The sequence below is a fragment of the Drosophila willistoni genome (genome assembly GCF_018902025.1).
Source record: "Drosophila willistoni isolate 14030-0811.24 chromosome 2L unlocalized genomic scaffold, UCI_dwil_1.1 Seg72.1, whole genome shotgun sequence".
Lineage (NCBI taxonomy): Eukaryota > Metazoa > Arthropoda > Insecta > Diptera > Drosophilidae > Drosophila > Drosophila willistoni.
This window is the reverse complement of record NW_025814049.1, coordinates 1,992,225-2,014,659: the sequence shown is the minus strand read 5'-3', so window position 1 is coordinate 2,014,659 and position 22,435 is coordinate 1,992,225. Positions and strand designations below refer to the sequence as shown.

The window sequence follows — 22,435 nt, the reverse complement described above, 5'->3', positions numbered from 1 at the left end:
ATTTTTTTAATATATAGAACTTGTTCACAACAACAAAACAACAAAATCTACAGTAAAAGACTTTGCCAAGACTGAGCAGCAGTTAAAACACAAAAAAAAAAAAAAAAAACCAAAACGAAAGCGCAAATTAGCCACAAATCAAACAAACATTTTTTTAGGCCCAACAAAAAGGAAACTTATAGCAAGAGAAAAGTCAGAAGACAGAAAAAGAGAGTGGAGAATGGAAAGAGAGTCAGAGAGAGATAGAGGATAAAAGTGGACAAAAAGAACAACTCAGGAAATCATATTAATAAAAATTTATAAAACAAAAAAAAAAGAAGAAAATACAAATGAAAGTGCGCCGCCTTTTGCTCACTTGCTGCTTCCCTCCTCCCCACCCACAGAGAAAAAAACTCTCATTCATTCCCCCATTTGATCATTCGCACCCCCACCCCGCTAACCTCTTCCCACCTTCTTTGACCACATCTCATCTTAAACAATAAATCCTTGATATATAGTTTTTTTTTATTCCTTTATAACCAAAGCTTGTTCTTCCTATTTTTATACTATAGTCATAAACATTATATATATATAAAAAAACAAACAAAACAAAAAACACCATGCATATACATTATACAATATATATTCAAACTATATTTCCATAATGTTTCATGAACAAAACAAAAAATACATTGCAACATATACGCCAAAATTAAATCTCGAACTTTTAATTGAAAGAATTTCGATACTTTGTGCGGAATTAAGTTGCAAAACATCCCCCGATTAGTAAATCTATCAAGGTAGCAAAATGATTTTTAGTTTTGTGTTTTTAAAATTAAAGCAAATAAAAACTAATTATAATTCAAAGCTTAAGAGATTTAGTTATGCTTTATAGTTTTTGTTAAGCAAAGCATCTACTGCATATTCTGTATACTGAATTATTTAATTTATTTACCAAAGTAAAGTTTCCAAAATATTGTGGTCCGTTTAGTATTTAAAACCCAAAGTTGTAATTTCTTACTTCACAATTTTGTTTAATTATACAGAAATGCAAATTTTGCCAATATTTTAGTTTCTATTCTAATATTTAAACTAAAAATATTTAAATTTATTAGTTCATTTACAATAAAGTTTTCTTTTTTGTTACAAAATTGAATCGTTTTGCTGCTTTGAAACATTTTACAACTAATTTAAGTCAGTATAAAAGAAAATATTTGTATATTTGTGTGTGATTTTTTGTCTTGGTTAAACTAAATGTATTACATACACACACACACACACACCAAACCACTCATACCCATACACACACATACTCACTCTCATCAACAAATTGCCATAAAAGTGCAACAAAATTCTAATCTTTAACTAAAACCTCAAAACTCTGCAATAAACAAATATGTTTCCATAAACCAACACACACACACACACACATTTGCACACATAAACGCTGAGAGATTAACATGCATACATATTAATTTACATCCAATCTAAGCATTTACATTAATTCTAATTATAATTACAATTGTATTTGGTATAAGTGAAAAGAAGAAAATCTGATAATATCGATTGTTAAACAAAAAGAAAAAAAATACGAAAAATTGTTTATATATATTTTTTGGCCTATGACGAAATTTGATTTCCTATTAATTTAGGCAATTGCGAAAATGTGTTTTATCAAACTAAGTTTATTCCATAAAATTTCCTGTACAATCGTTCAATCGATTTAAATATATTGTATACCTACAAATAGATATATATATATATATATATATACCTTTACATTTAGTTTTTATATATTGTGTAATTCCTGTAATTGTAAAATTGTGTAAATAGTTTATAGAAGTCAAAAAAAAGCAAACAAGAAATATTTTTTTGCTTATCAATTTACATTACATTCATATATATCAAAAAGTCCCGCCCTACCCCAACCCCTCTTAATTCAATTATTCAACAAAGACTTGAAATGATAAATTATATTATAATTTGCTAGCTAAACATAAGCGAAAAATGTACACAGAAAAACACACACACAATGACAATTTGATTGGTTGTTTGTCGAAAAAGCAAAGAAATGAATACTTGATATATGAAAATATTCAATTTGTTCGGCTCAATAACAAAAACTATTTAAAAAACAAAAACTAAAAGTGTGTGCTAGAAAAACAGAGAGAGAGAGAAAGAAAGAGAACGATTAAGAGGGATCGAAATATATATATATATAAATGTGTATATATACATATATACATAGTGTAATATGAATGAAATTGATGATTTTTGGAATGATTTATGTATGTATGTGTATGATTGAAGGCATAATTAATGATGTAATCAGTAATATATATAGTATATATATATATATGTATGTATGTACGTCTGGGCGTGTACTGTTGACAAAACAAAAACAAAAATGCGTTAAAAGTGTAAACAGAGTCTAACTTTTAGCTTTAAGCTGCGTTTTTACTGGCACTTTAAATAAAAATTGAAAACAAAAAAAAAAGCAAACAAATATTTGTAAAAGAAAAACGGGATAAAGTGACAATAATTGTCAATTTATTTTTACTCTTTCTAGCAATTTGATGTTTAAGTATTTATTGGGTTCTAGAAAACAGTTTTTCATATTTTAGAGTTCTGAACCGAATCAAATAAACAAGAACTGATGGATACTAGTGTTGGGCTAAGCGACTCATTTAATGAAAAACTTGACTCATTGACTCACTTTTTAAAGAGTGAATACGTTCACTTACTCAATCACTATGTTGTCGGTGGCTCAGTGAAGACCTACTAAATCTACAATTCTGTTGTTCTGGAGTTCGAACCCCGACGTAGGTGGAGTTTCCCCCTGATGAAGCAATAAATACTAAAATGTAGTTCCGTCGGGGATAATGGAAACGATTGTGGATAACAAATCATTTTTTTTTTCACTTGTTTATTTGACTCATTGACTTATCATTTTATTATCGTTTTCTGATGTCCCAGATCACACGCTATACTGTTGTGAAAAGGATGTATAACATTAATCGAACGATTTGCATTTTGTACTAAAGATATGAGGTACTGAATAAACAAGTCAACATATTCACTCTCTCAAATATGACAAAATTACTAATATTAAACAAAGTTCTTTTAAAAAAAAAAATTAAATATGAAGCGAACAAATTATATTCAATGATATCTTCCAATTATGAGATTTGATTAATGATCGGTTTTATTTAAATATAAAAGTATTGCGCTCCCAATTTTTACAAGCGGTTGTTTAGCGGTCTTAGATCATTGAATAGTCAAAAAACACTAATCCTAACTAAACAAAACCTTTAAGGCATGAGTTTAGGGGGAACACCAAACTGAAATTTTTAAAATTTTAACTTTTTTATACTTTTTTACAGTTTCTTATATGACTTTTTCTATAGTTTCTTATATGACAAGTTGGCTGATTCTAATGAGTCAAAAGAAGGTCTCTTAATTCAGTTCTTCCTAGACTCCTCTTCTTGTTGTTCATTTACTTTTGATGACCTTAAGAAAAAGCTGTACACATGTTCTTCAATTTTGCTTAATAAGTAATTAAACACTCTGTTATACAAGCAAGGGAAGTTCCAGGGAATTTGTAAAAATTAACAGACTTTTTGAGTCATTTGGGCCGCATTCAAGCATCTATTTCTAATGCAAAAACAATCGATATGCAAATGGCAAAACAAAAAAAAAAAAAACAAAATATATGATTTAGTGCGTATGTCTCTATAGAAACTCAAACAAACAAAGTCAAAGCAGGCAAAATGGCAAAATTCGTATCATTTGATTTTTTGTCTATTTAGTTTCTAATATTACGTAAAGTTTGACTTTTGTCGAAAACGCAGCAAACACAGCCCCAAAAACCATCAACGACAAAACAGAAAATTATTAAGTTACATTTATTTTTACAGGAGAATGAGTTACTAAACAAAAATTCAAAACGAATCCAGACGGCAAGGAAATTGAACAATAACTAAACTAAAAGATATACACAAAAACAAACAACTTGGACCCCAAGTGAAAGCGGAAGTGGAGCAAAAGCAGACATTATGCCGGATACGAAGAACAAAGGCGATGGCAAACAGAACAGAGGAAAGGTAAGTACACCAAAACAAACACACAGGGCAAAAAAATAGCTTGGAAGATCCATGCGAACGCCTCGAGAGTCACAACTAAACTGAATCCTTGCCACGTCCACATCCATGTCCATGTCCTTCGTCGCTTTTGCACGTTTCTATTTTTGTAGAGTTTTTGAAAAATTTGCGATTACTTTTTAATAAGTTTTTGCGCTCCGGAAAAAAATTTCAGAATGGAACTTTGTCACGAAACATAATTTGCAATTTCCGCCAGAAATCACAGAGAAGGGGGAGTGGGCAGACGGGGCAGCATGTGCGTGCCATGGATCACTGGCAACGGTGCAATGTAGTTACAGCTACCAATTTACTATATATATTTTAGTTATTTCTTTGAATTTGGGCCAGGCTCTGTCTCTGTCTCGATAATCGAGTTGCTGTTGCTGCTGCTGGTGCCTCTCTTACCTCTCTAGAGGGTGTCGAAGGCCCATCACAATCGACGCAATAAACCAGTCAATAAATCACTCTCACGTATATGGCTTTAGGCTCACCTTTCCTAAACGCGCGTAAAGCGTATTAAAACTCGAAATTTTCTCATTGATTTGCTATGTAAGTAACTTAATTCCGCACACAGAAGTGTGCATGAATTGGGTTTGGGATCTCACTTAATGGAGTTGTGTGTAATTTGTTTATTTTTTCACCCCACCTTAAGATAGAGTCGCCTAATATATCAATATGAACCTCTTTACCTGCCCTTTTTTTTACCTGCTGCGGCAGACGTCAGGCGGAAGTAGAAAAAGTTTATTCCATCCATTCTTTGGCTCTGAAGAGGCCGCTGACATGATGGTGGCAGACGTCATCAACAGTCAACAAAGTTTTTTGGTTTAAATTGTTTGCAATTCCTTGCCACAGATTTTAGTTGGTCTACGTTTAGCCTAGCGTTCGCACGAGAGTTTTTAGACGGCAAAAAGCGACCTATTACTACTTACTTAACTCTCTCAAGTATTTTTACTACATATTTTCACTCGGGATTTTGTGTGTCTTGTATTTTTTTTAGCTATTTTGTTTTTAAGATGTGGAAACTTGCTAACAAAGCCATGGCGGTATATTGACCAATTGTATATTCTGCATCCTGTAATCCTTCCCCTTGTTTAGCAGCAGTTTTTCCTTTAGAATTTAGAACGCAAGTAGTACTGCATTTTGTAATTTGTAAGTGCGATTGTGTAAATATGTAAATATCATTTTTATTTTAAATGAATTAATTCTTGCCCAGTGGCTCATTTGTTGAAGGTTTGAAATGGCCAGAAGAGAAGGCCGTAAAGTCATTAAGTTTCTGCAAATTAAAAAAAACAATGAAATAACAAAAATATACTTTGGCTTATCTTTTTTTTTTGTGAGGCAATCTAAATGTTCTGTTTTTAAAAATCAGGTTAGGGCCTACATAGACATTTGAGGGGCTTAATAAGGTAAATTTTGTAAAGAAAGTGTTCCTATTAATCAATAATGAGTTTAAGAAGTTTAAATAGAGCCAAATTAAGAATACAAGGTCATTTAAATTCATTCACGCGATGGATAAATGGAGTAAAAATAATTGGTTGTAATAAATTTTATAAAAATTAATCCTTCATTGAAATGCTACAAGAATACATATCTCTAAGAAAATGCTAAAATAAAATGGAAACGATCGTATAGGCGGATTCAAAGATATCGCCAGGCTTAAAACGCAGAACATTTTTTAATTCATAACCGTTTTTCAATTGATCGTCTTTAAAACAAAAGACAATGGCTAAAACGTACAGAAAAATAACTTAACTTAACTTTCTAGGATTAAGAAAATTAAACTAAAAAAGAAACGTCTACTAATAACATAAATTAAAGAAACTTTTTGGAAAATAAAGTTTATTTAGAATAAAATCAGAGAAAGTTTTCCAACGCAAATAAAAAAAAAAAAAGAATTCCAAATTTTTCTTTTACTTGAAATCGATTCGGATTATCAACAAAGAATAGTTTTAAATCCGCCACTGATCTGACCGAGTGTATTAAAATGTCTAATATTGATCTGGCATCTGGTCACAAAAGAATTAACCAAGCAAAATTTTTTTCGGGATTGGATAATATATTTCAGGGAAAAGGTATTAGAAGTTGTGGCTAAGCAACAGCGACAGATCTGTAATTACACTAGATTTTTCAAAAAGTAAAAGATTACGATTTTTAATCAATTAATAAGTTCTTGGCTTTTAAACGGATAGATGGATAAGATTTCAGCAAATGAGTCACTGTGCATCATCGGTAATGACACTCTAAATAGAAATTTGATTTTAAAAATGTATAAAACTCAGTTTCTAGAAGCTTATCTGCGACTTTTAAAGCAATATGTTGCAATCCTTTAGAGGCTCATCTTTTAACTCGTTGAAATTTATGATGATTTAAGAAAAAGAGGTCTTTGCGGTAATACAGACTCAATTTGGCTTTATCTGAAATATGAGATATGTAATATAAAATGTCGAGAAATTCAATTTTGAAAGCAAATTTCTTATTAGTGGAGTGTTATTACATATTACTTTTAGGGGTGTGTGTGTAAGTGCATGTAGAGAGCATTATGTAAATATCAGTATAAAATTTTAAAACTCATTGTAAATATTTAAAACGTATTTTCTCTCTATACATAAACATCTTATATATATACTTGTAAATACAACAACTAGTAGTAGCCGCCGTTCTGTAGATGTGTGTGCGAGTGTGTGTGTGTTTGTGGGTGTAGTGTGTAGTTTTTAGGTACAGTTGAGACCACAAAACTAAAGTCGATAGCAAAATGTCAGCTGCCAGCTGCATGGAATCTGAAGAGGAATCCGACGATACACAGCAGGAGGTAACTGAAAGTGATCTGTTCTATGGATAAATGGAGAGAAAGATTTACTCTGTTGCATGTTGCATGATTAATTTCTATACTTATAATCCTACTCTTTCCCCGCCCCCCTGTCCAAAAGCCTCTTCAAATGCCTAACCTAATCTAATTTTAGTTGTTATTCCAATATCAAATTATCAATGCACAATTTAACATTCGATATGATAAAGGTAAGTCAAGTTCTTGTTATCTAAATTCGCCTCCCTCAGCTTTGTGTTAATAATAATAATAATAATCGATGCACCTCTTTGAGTTGTTTGTGTGTCCGATGAGTTGGATTTGGTTAATGACTTTTGGATATATATACATATTTGTAGATACGCACGTCCAAGAGCAAGGGCGATGGCGGTGGTGGCGGCGGAGGGGGAGATGCTGATGATTTTGATGCCTGGATGAAGTCACGACAATTGCTAAAACCGGATGATCAATTGGATCTAACTGAGGCCGAATTGGCCGAGGAGGTGACAAAAGTGCTGACACCGACCAATACGAATGTGGTGCATAATTTGGTGGTGTTTAGTTTCAAAGAGGGTGAATTTGTGCCAGCTCCGTTGCCTGGGAATACGGTGACTTTGATAAGTTTTCCGGGTAATTCGTTGCATGTGGACTCGGAGGAGGCACGTCGTCAGGCAGAGGAAACTGATGATGTTGCCTATCCATTGCCTATGCCCAATTATTCGTTGGTCGAGCAACGTGATGCCGAATTGGGTGAGGGGGAAGAAGGTGAAGAAGGTGAGGCCGATGATGAGGATAAAATGGAGGATAAAGCTCTTGGTGGCGAGGAAGAGGAAGGAGAAGAGGAGGAGGACGAAGCTGGCGGCAAATCAGGTGTCGATGGTGAAGAAGATGGCGAGGCAGCTGGTCCGGATGATGATGAGCCAAGTGAGGCTCAGCCAGCGGCAGCAACAACTAGCAAGAAACGCAAGTTAATCAATCAATTTAATTATTGTGAACGTGCCGCTCTGACCTTTACTTACCCCAAGCGAGTAAGTGGCAAAAACCAGACTAATTTCTCCCTCTTAAAGTTAATTTTCTTTTGTTTTAGAGCGTGGATACCCAAACCATTCCACCGCCACGTTCACAATTTGGAGCAAATGTCCTTCAATGGGTTATCTATGATTCGTATTTGGCCGATTTCGAGGAACAACAGAAGGATAATCGACGCGACGATGCGCGTATTGTCAAACGGGGAATGCGTCAAAAGAAATTTAAGGACAAGTCCGCCATGGCCGAGCAATTGAATAAGAAATATTTGAAATGCTGGCAAATCCTGGAACGTATGATCAATCAGAATATCTATGATGATATTGCCAATGATTATCGCTATTGGGAAGATCCGGCCGATGAGTTTCGTGAGGGTGAGGGTAATCTATTGCCCCTATGGAAATTTCAATATGAAAAGACCAAAAAGATGAGTGTCACCGATATATTGTTTAATCCAAGTTACTATGATCTATTTGCCGTTTGTTTTGGTTCACGTAAGTAGTGAAAAATTGTTATTTAGAGGAGATATCTTTATATTCATCTACTTGGCAGATGACTTTATGAAACAGACAAATGAGGGTTATCTTTGTCTATTCACGGTGAAGAATCCGTCATTCCCGGATTACATAAGTGAGTAGAGCTGCGGGATAATCTCTTGGTTAGGTTCTAAATGACTTCTCGCCTTAGTTCAAACTGATTGCGGCGTCATGTGCTGTGATATACATCCTACTTATCCATTTCTGGTTGTAATTGGCCTCTATGATGGCAATGTTGCTGTCTATAATTTGCGTGGTGATTGCAAACAGCCTTTATATGTCTCCCGAGGTGTCAATTGTAAGCATGGCGAATGCGTTTGGCAACTCAAATGGGGTCCTGATATGACCGATGGCGAGATTAACTTCTATTCCGTATCATCTGATGGAAGAGTGTTTAATTGGATTCTAATGCAAAACAAATTGTGGGTAACCACAATAATTACATTGTACCTGGAAGATGGCCTAGTCGATGGTCCTGATGGCACAAAGGTCAGTCTTAAGAGTGGCGGCTGCTGCATGAAATTCCATCCGGTCGATCCCAAGATCTTTCTAGTGGGCACCGAATGTGGCTACATCTACAAATGTAGCACAGCCTTCAGTTCCAAGTATTTGATGACCTATAATGCTCATAATATGTCTGTTTATCGCATCGATTTCAATCGTTTCAATTCGAACATTTTCGTCTCTTGCGGTGGAGATTGGCGTGTTAAGGTCTGGGAGGACATGAGGGCTGATCCTCTCTTCATATTCGATTTGGGTTCAGCGGTGGGCGATGTTAAATGGGCTCCATATTCCAGCACCGTATTTGCTGCCGTGACCACCGAGGGGAAAGTGCATGTCTTTGATTTGAATGTGAACAAGTATAAGGCCATTTGCATTCAGGCTGTGGTTCCCAAACGTAAGAATAAGCTTACACGTCTGGCCTTTAATGAAAAATTGCACTTTATAGTCGTGGGAGATGAAAAGTAAGTGTTAACATGTTAATCCTGTCACGAACCCACTTAAGCCATCTTTTTGCAGGGGTGTAACCACTTCCTTGAAGTTATCGCCTAATTTGCGTGTCATGGTCAAGCCGCCTAAGAAGCAATTGTATTTGGATCAGACCACTTTGCAAATATCCAAGCTGGAGAAGCTTTTATCCTTGGTCAGGGAGTTGCCCGAGGGTAATATTGAGCCAGATACAGCCACCACAGTCCGCAGCTGAGCATCAATGATAATTGTATTATATATATATTAATAATATCGAAGTATTTGCTATATATAATAAACCTATTATGATTAAATGTATGTACATTAAAAATGTAGCATTAATTATTATAGTTATTTGTGAAATCTTTAGAAAAGTGTAAAAATATCAATCTCATTAATTGGTGTATTGGTGAGTTTAATCGCGGTAATTTGAAAAGTGCGAGTGTGTGTGTGTGTGTGAGTAAAAAAGTAAGTTAGAAAGTTGGCAAAATTTGTATCTTTCCTTAATATTTGTACCCATTTAGTAGAGTCTATGCAATGGATTTTCACAATGCGTCCCAAAAAAATTCAAATCCCGGATCTTATATTTACTTAAATAGGAAACACTTGTTTTTTAAATTTGGGATGCATGTGTCTCTGAGAATAGACTACCAATTTTGTTCGCTGGATTGGCTAAGCTTATGCTACAGTTTAAGTACAACTGGAAAACCGGTTGGCTCATGTGCAAGAAAAAACATTATCTTGCTTTGTATTGCCATCAGAATATATTTAAGTCGGGGATTTTTTTTGTCTTTGTTTTGAAATAGTCTGCGTATTGTTTTATCAGCTGTGCTCGGAATATGGCATCTGGCAACGCTTAAAAGATTTAGCTATCGATATTTTGCAGCTAAAAATGTTATCGATATTTATATCGATATGAAACCTATTTGTTATTATTTCTTATTTGTTATTGTTTCTACGGAACAAGTACACTCCCGTCAGTGCCTTTAAAAATGGATAAGCAAGCCATTATACAATTTCAGCACCGTGATTTGAGTCACTACGCTACATAAAATTTGAATTGAAAGTTAGCAAATAATTTTATCTGATAAAATTAAAGGAAGGTTATCCCATGACTTCGTCTGTGGTGTTAATTAGTTCATGTTTGTGGTTTCAATTCTTAGTTGGTAGCAAATGAATAATTGTGAATCGGTTAAAAGGAAACCCCCTTTTTTAAACAAGAACAATCAGTTTCAATAATGGAATTGTGAATAATATAATATAGTCAACCGATGACTAATATTCTGGCATCATCTCTTTGTGCTGTCAATTATTTTGCATTCCCTTTATTGCGTTTCATGTAATTTATTGCAGCTGCTTACACGAACACAGTGCATTGAATAAAAAACGAACAGTCTAGTCTCAGACTCCTAAATACACCTACAATCTATACAACAAAATGTATTCTATATATGGTTTTTTACTAACTCTAACTTTACTAATATCTTCTATTCAATGTAAGTATATTTTAATTAACAAATTGCTTATTTTTTATTAAAATCATTAATTTTTTTTTAGATGATGTGACTGCTGAACCTTTAAAATATTGTTCACTTATAAAGTCGTCAAACTTTATGCTTTCCATTCGTGATTTGGGTCGAGCTGACTTGAAATCGGATCTATATATGAATGTCACAGAGGTAGAAGACCAAACTGTTGATCAATTTTTGAGTTACCTTCAAGAGGCAAAGAATATATTATTGAGTTCACATAGTGCTTCGGTGAAGTTGGCGAATGATAAACATTTTGCGTCTGTTCCCATGGACACACCAGTCTGTGAAGTGATTGACGTCTCTTCTGAGGAAGATACGAGTAAAGTTCAATACACTTTATATGTTGGCGCAATGTCCACTTCGGTGCAAATACTTGCAGAAAGATTTCTGAACGGGCTTATCTATGATGAACAGTCTTTGCTTTTTAAAGTGACTGACATGTCGCCCATCACTTTCGACAAAAGCTACCAACCCATAGTGGAACAAAGAGATGAAGTTTCTTTAATAAGACAAACTATTAAAGCACATGGGAATAAAGATTTTTTGGATACAATTTCTACTCTTATTCTAGATGCAAAATACGACAATCATCTAAATAACGGATCGAAATCCAAATATAATGCTCGTTTTGATGTGGTATCTCTTATAAGTAAGAAAACTGAAATACTTATTGACAAGGATAAAATTGAATTAAGTCGGGACTTTCGCGATAAAATCTATGCGGCTGCCAATATGCAAAATCTATCTAATTTAAATCGAACCAAAGAAATTATCAAAGTATTAAACAAATTTGGTTGGTATTTCACAAATCACTTTGATCTTGGTGGACGCTTGGATGTCAGTACAGTCTCAAATGAAAATGAAGGCTCTGAGGAAATGAGTGGCATTGATAAGTTTCTACAATTCTTCAAAGACATATGGAATGCAATCATTAGTTTCTTCGGTTTCGAATCAGATGACACTGACGAGAATAAGCTTGATAATGTGGAAGCAAAATTGGGTACCCAATGGAATAAATTGGGTGGAAATGTTGTTATATCTAAGCAAGATAACTCAGAATTCACTGAAATTGAACATGTCACTTCCACAGTGAAGGGAGCAAACGATGTCGAGTCTTTCAAGCATAATTTGGATAACGACCAAAAATGGACAATAATTTCAGCGAAAAACATTATTCCAACTTGTAAGATTTTCTTTAAAAAAGATGCCCATCTAATGGGCGAAATTAGACGTTTGATTGTTACCTACGGAGATAATTCAAGGATTAGGGAGCTACAACCTAACATTAATATGGTTGAATACGTCAACGATTTGTGGTCCGACTACGTTATACCGTTTTAATAAAACTAACTTTATTAACTATTTATTAATATATTATTATATTTTCGAAATCTCAAAATCTATTTATAATATATATGTAAATAGATATATAATAAGATTATAATAAAATCTCAACGACTTGAGAGGTATTAAATATCAGATGTGATAGAATTGCAAATCATCTTAGATTCTAGAAGATGAATACTAATTGAAAAATCTGCAATTTTTTGCACGAGGAATGTTAAAAAGTACGAAATGCGAAAAAGTACTGAATTGAAAACATTTTGTTTGACTGTGGATGCTGATAAGCTTTGGGGCTCTGTGTTTTATTTGTTATTTAAATGCCTTATCGCTGAGTTTTTCCCCTTTTCAAAAGTAAACCACGGTTCTTATCCATGTTCTGATATGGGGGCGTAGCAACTTTCATATTTTAATTGCCAGCCGTTGCCAATGCAATAATATATGGCTGCTTTATCCTATTTTCTTTATTAGGTAACGCAAAATTATGTATTTCCAAAACTGTTATTTTTAAAAACCTTTGGAAAATACAGAATTTGGTTTAAAATAACAAAATTCTCAAAAAAAAAAAAAATTAAATTTATTAAAAAACCGTTTTGAGGTCTTCCAAACGAAGATTATTTCAAAGGCAACACAAAAAGGTGAGCACCATGTCTGTATAGCTATTTGAAGAACTACCAAGTTCTATCGTCACAGACTTTACTTAAGAACTCCAGAATTGCAATAGGCATTTCATGTCTTCAACGCTAAAACTATTTGGAAATTACAACTAAATGAAGCGAGAAAAGATCAGAGACCTTTTTGTGCATACGCGTCGGCGCTATGAAAAATTAACGTAAGAGCTTTCGCTAAGAGCTTTCAAGCTCTATTATTTCATACACGGTAAATTGTACCGTAGAATAGCTATACAGACAACCTTTTTACCTTTTTTGTTGCTCTTGAAATAATTTTCATCTAGAAGATTGGCCTCGAGCCGGCTAAATGCAAGGTCTAACTTAAATTGCAAAAAGGTTGTAATCCAACGAGATAAATTATTAACAATTATTGTTAATTTGTCTTGTCATCATGCCATTATTCTAGAAACAAATCAAAGATGGTATTCATAGTAGAAGGATTTAAACGGTGTTTATCAACAAAAATTCGACGGGATATAAGCCGTAATTTTATAGATAGATTGTTATCATTAAGGGGCAATATTCTATTAGATCTTTTTTAAATATCTATTAGACAGACAGAAAAGTTAATTTGAGTTTGCGCTGATCAAAATGAATATAATGACAATGAAAATCGAGTTCGAGTGGATTAGTTAACTGACGAAAGACTCAGTTGCCTAACATTCAAACGATGCAAAAACTAATTGAATACATTTGAGCAGGCCCGGACTGGGACTCTAAGGGCCCACCGGGCACAAGTTGAAGGGCCCCCTATACTATATGCTTTTTTGGGTTTTACATAAAGTATGATCGTTTATGTGAATAAAACAAAAACGACTTCTTACAAATAAACAAACATTTTTATTTGCCAATTTTTTTTTTAACAAAGCGCTTCTACGTAAGGCGTAATTTTACTAGATTTTAACACTAACACATCAAACAGTCAAAAGCTTTTCAAGTAAATTGCTCCGTAAGGATAAGGCGTTAATAATTCGTTCACCTTCAATTTGATTCAAGTTTTTTTTTTCAACTGCCATAAGCAAGAAAGTCTCTAAATGCTTTTGCGTCAAACAGCTTCTCAATCTGTTTTTGACATATTTTAACTTGGAAAATGATCTTTCAATGCAAGAAACAGCTACGATATGAGGAAAATTTTTCGGGTCGAGGCATGAGAAATCTGCTGCTAGTTTTCCATGTTCCGTGAACCGTGATATGATTGCACAAATAATGACATTGTGAAATACCATACATTTTTATTGAGGTTCATCGATTGGTTCATCACGGTTTTTCTCACCCGGTAACCTTTTCTTTTTGTGCGTATTTTACTAGGAACCTTGTGTATTAAAACAAAGTAAAAATAAATTAAGTCCTCTGCTAGATAATACTTCTTCGCTTTGGAAAACAATGCCTGAAAATCGAATGTCTAACAGAGCCTGTGAACGACATGGGCCCCAGCGCCCATCGATTTATTATGGTACAAAAATGATTCTTAGTGGGAACCTCGTACGAAGTTCCCTAGTGACTAAAAACTGCTACTCTACTATATGAAATTTCATCAAAAGGGGCTCCCTACCTTGAGGGCCCACCGGGCATTTGCCCGGTTGCCCGGTGGGCCAGTCCGGGCCTGCATTTGAGTGTAAGATCAAATGACTTTGAACACCTGTTGATGCAGATGTGTTGAACATTAAAATTTGAATAGTTATGAATAGTCATATTGCTTGACAATTCTGTTTTGAAAACCAAAGGCTCCTTATGTAGTTGAACTAATCTGTTCCAATCTAATGCTTGTCCGTTTATAACTTTAAGAGGTTTTGTTTTCGCAACCTCATTGAACCCTTTTTATTGTCACCTTGATGAAGAAAAACATGTTGTATGTTGGTTTTCTGAGCTGTTTAGCCCTTCAGCACTTTTGTTGTGCATTTTGTTATACATTTATTTTGATTTTAAATTTTACATTTTATTTTCAAATATAATTTAAGATTTTCTATTTGTTGTGACTTGACTTGATTTTTATTCGTTTGGTTTTTTTCTTCATTGAATGTAAAGCAAAAACTGATAAAATGTTTGATAATGAAAACCAATTTTTTTTTGTTTTTGTGCTTTAATTGGTTTTATTTCGTTTTAATAATAACAATTGTACACATTAAGATTGGAATAAAATGCGTTATATATGTATATATATATATATCTGTTAATACTTGCTGTTTTTTTTTTTATTTTTATTTTGAATAACATTGAATGCCTCAGTCAGTATTATTTTTTTTAGGGGTTTACTTGGTTTCTATAAACACATTAAGATTCTTTGTTTTTGTTTTCTTTTTGATTAAATATTATAATTAGTTGTGGAATATTTTATGTAAATATCTTTAATTAATGATTATTCTTGAAGAAATTGATATGTATTCTCAGTATTCAATATTTAAAAAGATGTTTTTTTTATATATATTGTGTATATATGTAACATTTGATATGTTTTTTTTTTGTCTGTTGTCCTTCAGATGTTTCGATGCTGAAAAGAAAGGAAAGTTCTTGATTTAAACTGCATTTAAAACTTTCTTTTTCGGATATAGTACTCAAAAATCATGTGTACATTGCCCCTAAAAGTATGCAATAGGCTGAGAAATTATTCATTGTATAACATTTTGCACGCCTTTTTATTTTTTGGTATATCAACAATGTTCGCTTTATAAATATTTTTCTTTATCCACAAGTCTTGCGAAAAGACTTGTTTTAAATAAGTAATTTCTCGACTTTTTATTGCATACTTTGGGGGGCAAAGATGAGCCTTTAGGTTTATGCTTTGCACTTTACCTCGGCCATATCAATGCAATCGAAGGCATCCCGAAAATAGCCACAACTTAGCTTGGTCATGGCACGATGATGCAATCTCTGCTGTTGGCAGCACATTCCGCTGCAAAAAACCGAAAAAAAAGAAATTGACATTTGATTGACTGGTTCGCCCTTCTCTTGCACTCACATGTTAAGTTGACAATCGCTGCTGCTGGTGCATTCACTGCCCAGTGAATGTTTTTGCTTTATGCCAAACAATTCCTGCATCAAGGACGCCTCGCAATGCCAAATGGCTCCGCCTCCGGCCTCCTCTTGGTTAGATAATGTGCATAAACTGCCGGTTGGACAATCCGAATGACGCTGACATTGATCATCATCACGCTTGCGTCCAAAGACATAAACGCATTTGCCCTCTGCACGAATGCAAATGCAATTTATGATGGTGGGTTTTCACTTCGTTGTTTTTGTTTTGCCTTACCTCCATATGTGTTGACACAGACGCCAGTGGGACAGCAGTCATCATTCACCAGACAGGCACGGTCCGCACAGGGTGTGTCCTCAATTAGCGGTTCTACGATGCCATAGACTTCGGTTTGCTGTTGTTGCTGACGCAGCTGCAATTAGGTTTCGAAACAACAGTGCGTATAAGTAATTTATTCAACATACGCAACGTTTGCTGCCTAATGAACTTTGAACTTTTTCCTTAACAAACCTAACGAATTGAGACCACTCTATTTAATTATTATCACAAAATTGTTTTTTATTTTCCATTTCATCTCACCTGTTGTTGTTGCTTTTGCTGTTGTCTAGCTTGACGGTCCTCGAATAGTTGACTGTACTCATTGTAGCCATTTGCCATAAGATTTACCGCATCGCCGCCTCCGCCGCCACCTGCCGCTGCATCAGCTAGAGAGGAAGATGATGATGAGCCAGAACGACGTAAGAAATTCCGCGAATTCCGTCCAAATTGGTTACGCTGCTGCTGCTGCTGCCAAGCCAAGGGCAAGTTCAAGCTGGAGGAAGAGAAAGAAGAGTAGGCGGATGTGGCGCTTGCATCCTTCAGCTGCAGGACCAAACCGAAGAGCAGCCAAATGGCTGCCCACATCGGAATGCTTCTCATTTTGCACCACGTTAATAGAGCCAGCACCTAGCACCACATTGCCGTTGGCCAAGGTCCTTGTTGTTGCTGTTGCTGCTGCTGGATGAAAATGGTTGGAAAATCGTTGAAAAATGAAACCATATATAGACTTAATTAAAACATCGCTTGACAGCCGCCATTTGAGTGAAATGCGTTGTGCCGTCAACAACGATGACTATAAAGGACCGGCGGCAGGCAATATCCTGACTGACTGACTGCCTACATCGCTCTATGCGCTATCATTTTGTTCTTCTGGCCTCGACAGGTCATTAAAATTGTCGGTTTTGGCTTTTAGTATTATTACCGGTTGTGACTTAATTTATGCTTCTGCATTACTACAGGCTTTTTATTGCCAACAGGATACATATATAAGCAACTGCTTGTGTATGCGTGTGTGTGTGCTCGTGTGGAGAGGAAATTGTGATTTCAATGTGTTGTAGCATACATCAAAGGGCAACTTTGTATAGCATACTTATATGGGATTTGTGGGTCCAACTTTTCAATATGAACATTCCATAAAATATAATTATTTATTCATCCATTTAGATAAACATTTCTTTTGGCTGGGAACAGCTGCAGTTGCTAGTAAACTTAAGTGCACCTGCTTTTTAGCCTTGGTTCTAACTTTAGTTCAAAAAGTGAGAGGGAGAGAGAGAGAGTGAAAGAGGGAGAGAGAGAGAAGAAAGTAAAACAAAAACCCATTTTCACTTTTCCCTCTTTTGTTTCTTTTTTGGTTTTGGCTTGGTGGTTAAGGTTAAATATAGTTTTGTTGACAGAATTGTGTGTGTGGTATTTATATTTGTCAGTGAAAGTATCTTCTTGGCTTTGGGGGAAACGCCTTGACTTTACTTGGCCTGCCCTGAGACTTGTCGTGGGAAGTCAATTTCATTAATGAGAGGCGTCGTCAGTCCTGTAAACAAATGAGCTCGAAAGGAGTCCTTCTTCTACTGTGCTTTTAGCATTGCTTTAATTGCTTTTTGTACATTTTGTTGATGTTTTTTTTCGTTTTTTTTGGGAAGGCTTGTCAAACTTTTGACATAACTTTGAGGGAAGCTAATTACAATTAGCCAACTCTAAGGCAAAAGAGGTCCAAGACCTTTATCAAATCTCAACTAATTACATTTCAACATCAAAGCAAACAACTGTTGCTACAAAATGTCCTCACTTACCCGCTTTTCTCTTGGCGGGGGATGTAATTGATATTCTCGCTTTGACCCATTAACCTTTTGCTTTTGCTCGAAAGTTAGGTAGGCAAAGGCAAGACAAGTTAAGGTAACGCGCGGCAAGTAATTCATTTCATTTTGTCCAATTGGAAACGTATCTAATGAACGGCTTCTTCTTATCTCGCCAAAATGGCCAAGCTATTAGCCATATTAATTGCTCTTCTATTTTAAGATAACTTCTCCTTGAATTCGGGCACAAAATTGGCAATTAGTCAGTTTTCAACTTCCATATCTCTCGCAATCGGACTAAGTTCATGGTCATTATGTGGAAATTGGCAAGCAAAAAGTTTTCCTTTTGGTTTTTTTTTTCTCATTTCCAATTTTGTTCAAAGTTTGCACAAGGTAAAGAGAAGTAATCGGAAAAGGCATCAATATAGAGCAGCTGGAAGAAAAGCGTCATATTTGATAGCCCAATTGAAGTTTTACTTCTTGTTTAGAGGGTCAAGTTTATTTCAAAACAAAGAACTTTATATGCACAATCGTTAAAAGTTGTTTTTAATTATTGAGAAACCAAAAGTCGGGATTAAATTTCAAACAAATGGTTGGTTTTTTTTTATCTTTTTCGTTGACGAATTTCTAGAACACAGAGAGTTGCCTAAAAAACAAAAAAATATTCGATTATGAATTCACCAAGGACTCCTTGAGAACCTTGCTACTGCAGAGTCCTTTCTTTTCGTAAAATTGAGTATTTCTGTCTTTGATTTTTGTTGATTTAGAAGCGAAATAATAACAATGAAAATAATATTAAATAAGTGATCCAGTTTTATATTCAATGAAAGGGAATTACATTGTTTGTTACTTTAACAAAAAAGAAAAAACACTATATAAAATAATTTTTCACAAAGATAGAATTTGTTTAAACATGTTTTTTTTTTAATTTTTTTTACGATTATGTATATGATGTATAATACCTAATTAAAAAAATGTTAACTAAAAATAGATTTGCTTAACAAAATTTGAGAAAAGAAACTGGTATAAATTTTATTAACCGTGAAAATAGATAAATATATAAAATAATATTTTTCATCATGAAATTTTAAAAAGCCTTTGGTATATCTTCCATAATTCGATTAGCGAAATCTTTTGATTTGAATATAAATAAATTGAAGTATAGGTTTCTCTTATTATTATTGGAAAATGCATTATTTGTATGTGTGCAACTTTCTCCACCCGAAACATCACCTAGATATTCGCCTTTTGCAATATTGCCCATTGTCATTTCGCTTTCCTGTACATCAACATTCGTAAACATATTGAATAAACTATAAGAGTTTTGCGTCATAAAATTTGATCCTATGCTAGGGGGGCTGTGTGCAACAGATAGCAACGGTCGATCTTGAAAACAATTATAATGCCATTTTTGATAGGGAGTCATACTCACACTAATTTCATTACGGTATTTTGAAATATCTTCACCGTTAACTATAACGGTTTCCTTGTTGAAGATCAAAGCACTAGCGCTTTTCAAGCTTCCAACAGAATCAAAACTGCATATTTTACTTTTTGTCACAAATCTATTTAAGGAGTGAGTCTCATAATTGGCACGATGTTCAAATAATTCGCAAAGGTATAAATAATCATCCTGATGATTAATAAATTCCACTTGTATTTCTGCCCGTGTATTATTACTTGCAATTACAATGTTTTCCCAGACTAAAGACCGCTGATTCGTGGAGCGCCCATTTTTCAAAAGTAAAATCTTTTTATCATCCGTATCCATTGATATGACTGTAACTTTCAAATGGTTATCGGAGAATTCATTAGTTTGTGTTCCAACAAGAAACGTTTCTTCTGCTTCCAAAACGTCCACGTAGTATATTCTCTTGCTATTGGTGGTAGATTGCGTAGTGTAAACGTAGGATTCAATGGCCAGTTCCTCTTCTCTGTTGTATGGTGCCGTCAGTGCGCTGGCGGATGCATCCACATTCTTGTATTTTGGAATATCCTCAAGGGCAGCATGTTTGTCCCTGACAAGCCAATTGGTTCTGTCTGCTTTGTTCTTAGTGTTGAATAGTGGTTCATCGGGCAGACTCAATGGTTCCTTAAGATTCGGACAGTTCAGCGGTTTAGTGATCCAATAACGCAAATCGCCAAGTGATGAACGCAAATTAACTTGAATCTGCCATGTCTCTAAAAGCCATTTGACTGCCACTTCTGTTCGATTTTGAATGAATCTATTTTTTAACGTAATCGTAGAATCGGCTGATAATATATTCTGGAATTGTGTTTCTGCCTCATCGGCTCTCAGCACTTCGAAACCTTTTTTATTAACAAAATACAAATCTGCACATTTTGCATTTTTATAATGTTCAGGCAACGATTTCATTACTTCAACGCGCACTGCATCCAATTTGGCATCGTTTTGTAGAGTAATTGTTTTTTGTTGCTTATTATCACTAAGCTGAATGGCGATTGTGGCCTTTTGATTTTCGTTAATCACTTTATTACACTCTTCCGTATTGACTAATTTGCGGCGTTCATTGTTTGAAGTAAGAACACGTCCCTCGTCTAGAAACACATCGCTGGATGTGAGATTTAAAGTGTCACGGGCTTTTTTGAATGAAACTTCTGTCGATTCAAAGGAATAATTTTCAATCTTCCCATCGATTTCAAAGCAAATTAATGCCGACGCTTGAGCACCGCCAATAAAATTAGTAACAAAATATGTATTTAAAATTAAAACTAATACGGAATTCGTTAATTTCATCGCGAACTGTATTCAAATGCGACTGGACAGAACAAACTGAAATCAAGCAATGCTCCTATTGATATCAGTGCATTCTATATAAAAGCGTTGATTAGAGATAACATCAGGTTCCTCTCTCGCTCGGCTGTTGATATAAAGATCGGTCATATATATTATATATACTCAGTAGAGTTGGAAACGCTTCTCTTCTCTTTAAGATTTAAGTGTTAGCGAGATACAACCAGGTATCAATTTGGTTACAAATATGAACATCTTGTGGATGGATTATGTTTTAATGTTTTGAATGGATCAGTTTAGATAAGCTATAAAAAGCTATAAAGCTAAAAACAAAAAAAAAACAATTGATTGCATTAACATTAAGAGAGTGGAAGAGAAATAGAGAGTAAGAGATAATAGCCTTGACTCTGAAGCCATTGCTGATACCGAGTCTGTTGGAGTCAAAAGGTCAAATATATTTATTTGTATATGTATTTTGAAGCGTATACATTATCTTCTGATTAAGTCATGTAAATACTTTAGACAAATGCAATGCGAAAATCTACCTAAATAGTTCAATAAATTTGAATGTCAATAACGTTAACTGAAAAATCTGTTTCTAAATTTTTTTAAGTTTAAACAATATTTTGCAAAGTACTTTAAGTTTCTTATAATTATAACAACTTAAAATGATTAATGATCTTTATGTAAGAGGGTGAATCAGGAATAAAATTTATCAATTGAGTTAAGTAAAAAAATGTTGGCAAATTGTTATTTTCTAATAAATTGGCACGTTTATTAGACTTTTAAATAGAGCAATATAATTCTTGAAGCAAGGTTTAAATATTTTTAATTCTCAATCATCATCACATCAATCTGAAAATATGTATAACATATACATATATCAGCTTAGGTAGAAATAATTAATATATATTGAAATTGCAGGTAGGAAACAAGTAGGTTGTAACCTGAAATTCCAACAAATATTTTGCTTTTTATATATTAACAATTAATTTTTGCATTTAAATTCACATAGATTGCCGTCAAGTAAACTAAATTGTGGACTTTGCAAAGTATTTGAGAATTTATAATAGTCGATTTCATTTAGTAAATGTCTCTTAAAAGGTGTGATTAGGATTTGAAATCAAACAAATAGCTGGCAAGTTAATTTGATGAGTTCTTCGTGTTCGTATTCTGAAAGTAAATGCCCCTAAAAGTATGCTATAAATGGTCATTAAGCGTATTATGGGGCGTGAAGAAATTGGATAAGCTTAGGCTAAGGTTAAGACACGCCCACACACGCACACACGCGCACACACACAGAATTAGCATGACCGCAAACGGCAAAGGAAAGTGCTAAAAGTTAATTTAGCTTTGGCACTGTTAATTATGACACATAAGTTCAGGTAATTAAGCCCATTGATGGGAAGATGGAAAGACACTGGTTCGATTGCCAGGTGTCAGGCAACTTGAATGCAAATGAATTGGCAAATGCAATTGGCCACTTACATGACTTCTGACTCACTTAAGTTCACTTTACTTGACTTGATTTGACTTGACTTTATGCCACTTTAAAAGCATGAACCCCAAAGAAACAAAGGAACAGAGCAACTACTACGTACCTGC

General features: G+C 34.3%; 3 protein-coding genes and 1 long non-coding RNA gene across 6 annotated transcripts; 2 read left to right on the top strand and 2 right to left on the bottom strand.

Moving 5' to 3' along the window:
• Positions 1–3,775: 3,775 nt before the first annotated feature.
• On the top strand, positions 3,776–9,787 carry LOC6646289 (dynein intermediate chain 2, ciliary). The gene is made up of 6 exons (XM_002068794.4): positions 3,776–4,082; positions 7,281–7,949; positions 8,009–8,441; positions 8,500–8,577; positions 8,635–9,448; positions 9,504–9,787. The coding sequence occupies exons 1-6, from the start codon at positions 4,035–4,037 to the stop codon at positions 9,685–9,687; spliced, it is 2,226 nt and encodes a 741-aa protein (XP_002068830.1). The 5' UTR covers positions 3,776–4,034; the 3' UTR covers positions 9,688–9,787.
• On the bottom strand, positions 8,376–9,001 carry LOC124460141. Its single transcript, XR_006954086.1, has 2 exons — positions 8,934–9,001; positions 8,376–8,862 (listed from the first exon to the last, which is right to left on the bottom strand). It is a non-coding gene; the product is annotated as an uncharacterized LOC124460141 (long non-coding RNA).
• A 920-nt stretch (positions 9,788–10,707) lies between the features above and the next one.
• On the top strand, positions 10,708–12,463 carry LOC111519053. Its single transcript, XM_023177793.2, has 2 exons — positions 10,708–10,948; positions 11,010–12,463. The coding sequence occupies exons 1-2, from the start codon at positions 10,891–10,893 to the stop codon at positions 12,323–12,325; spliced, it is 1,374 nt and encodes a 457-aa protein (XP_023033561.1). The 5' UTR covers positions 10,708–10,890; the 3' UTR covers positions 12,326–12,463.
• A 2,691-nt stretch (positions 12,464–15,154) lies between these two features.
• Positions 15,155–22,435, bottom strand: LOC6646290. 3 transcript variants are annotated; one of them, XM_023177786.2, is made up of 6 exons: positions 22,319–22,435; positions 16,547–16,960; positions 16,244–16,379; positions 15,953–16,178; positions 15,787–15,886; positions 15,155–15,484 (listed from the first exon to the last, which is right to left on the bottom strand). In XM_023177786.2, the coding sequence occupies exons 2-6, from the start codon at positions 16,883–16,885 to the stop codon at positions 15,470–15,472; spliced, it is 816 nt and encodes a 271-aa protein (XP_023033554.1). In that variant the 5' UTR covers positions 16,886–16,960; positions 22,319–22,435; the 3' UTR covers positions 15,155–15,469. The 3 variants fall into 3 exon arrangements, with proteins under 3 accessions (XP_023033554.1, XP_023033551.2, XP_023033553.2); XM_023177783.2 differs by lacking the exons at positions 15,155–15,484; positions 15,787–15,886; positions 15,953–16,178; positions 16,244–16,379; positions 22,319–22,435 and adding an exon at positions 19,508–20,882 and having other exon boundaries at positions 16,882–16,963; XM_023177785.2 differs by lacking the exons at positions 15,155–15,484; positions 15,787–15,886; positions 15,953–16,178; positions 16,244–16,379; positions 22,319–22,435 and adding an exon at positions 19,508–20,882 and having other exon boundaries at positions 16,882–16,960.

Coding starts and splice junctions, on each gene's coding strand:
- LOC6646289 (XM_002068794.4), top strand. CDS start 4,035: ATGCCGGATACGAAGAACAAAGGCGATGGCAAACAGAACAGAGGAAAG. Junction 7,950..8,008: donor CCTTTACTTACCCCAAGCGA/GTAAGTGGCAAA, acceptor CTTTTGTTTTAG/AGCGTGGATACCCAAACCAT. Junction 8,442..8,499: donor TGCCGTTTGTTTTGGTTCAC/GTAAGTAGTGAA, acceptor TCTACTTGGCAG/ATGACTTTATGAAACAGACA.
- LOC111519053 (XM_023177793.2), top strand. CDS start 10,891: ATGTATTCTATATATGGTTTTTTACTAACTCTAACTTTACTAATATCT. Junction 10,949..11,009: donor ACTAATATCTTCTATTCAAT/GTAAGTATATTT, acceptor ATTTTTTTTTAG/ATGATGTGACTGCTGAACCT.
- LOC6646290 (XM_023177783.2), bottom strand. CDS start 20,833: ATGAAATTAACGAATTCCGTATTAGTTTTAATTTTAAATACATATTTT. Junction 16,964..19,507: donor AATACCGTAATGAAATTAGT/GTGAGTATGACT, acceptor ATTTTCATCCAG/CAGCAGCAACAGCAACAACA.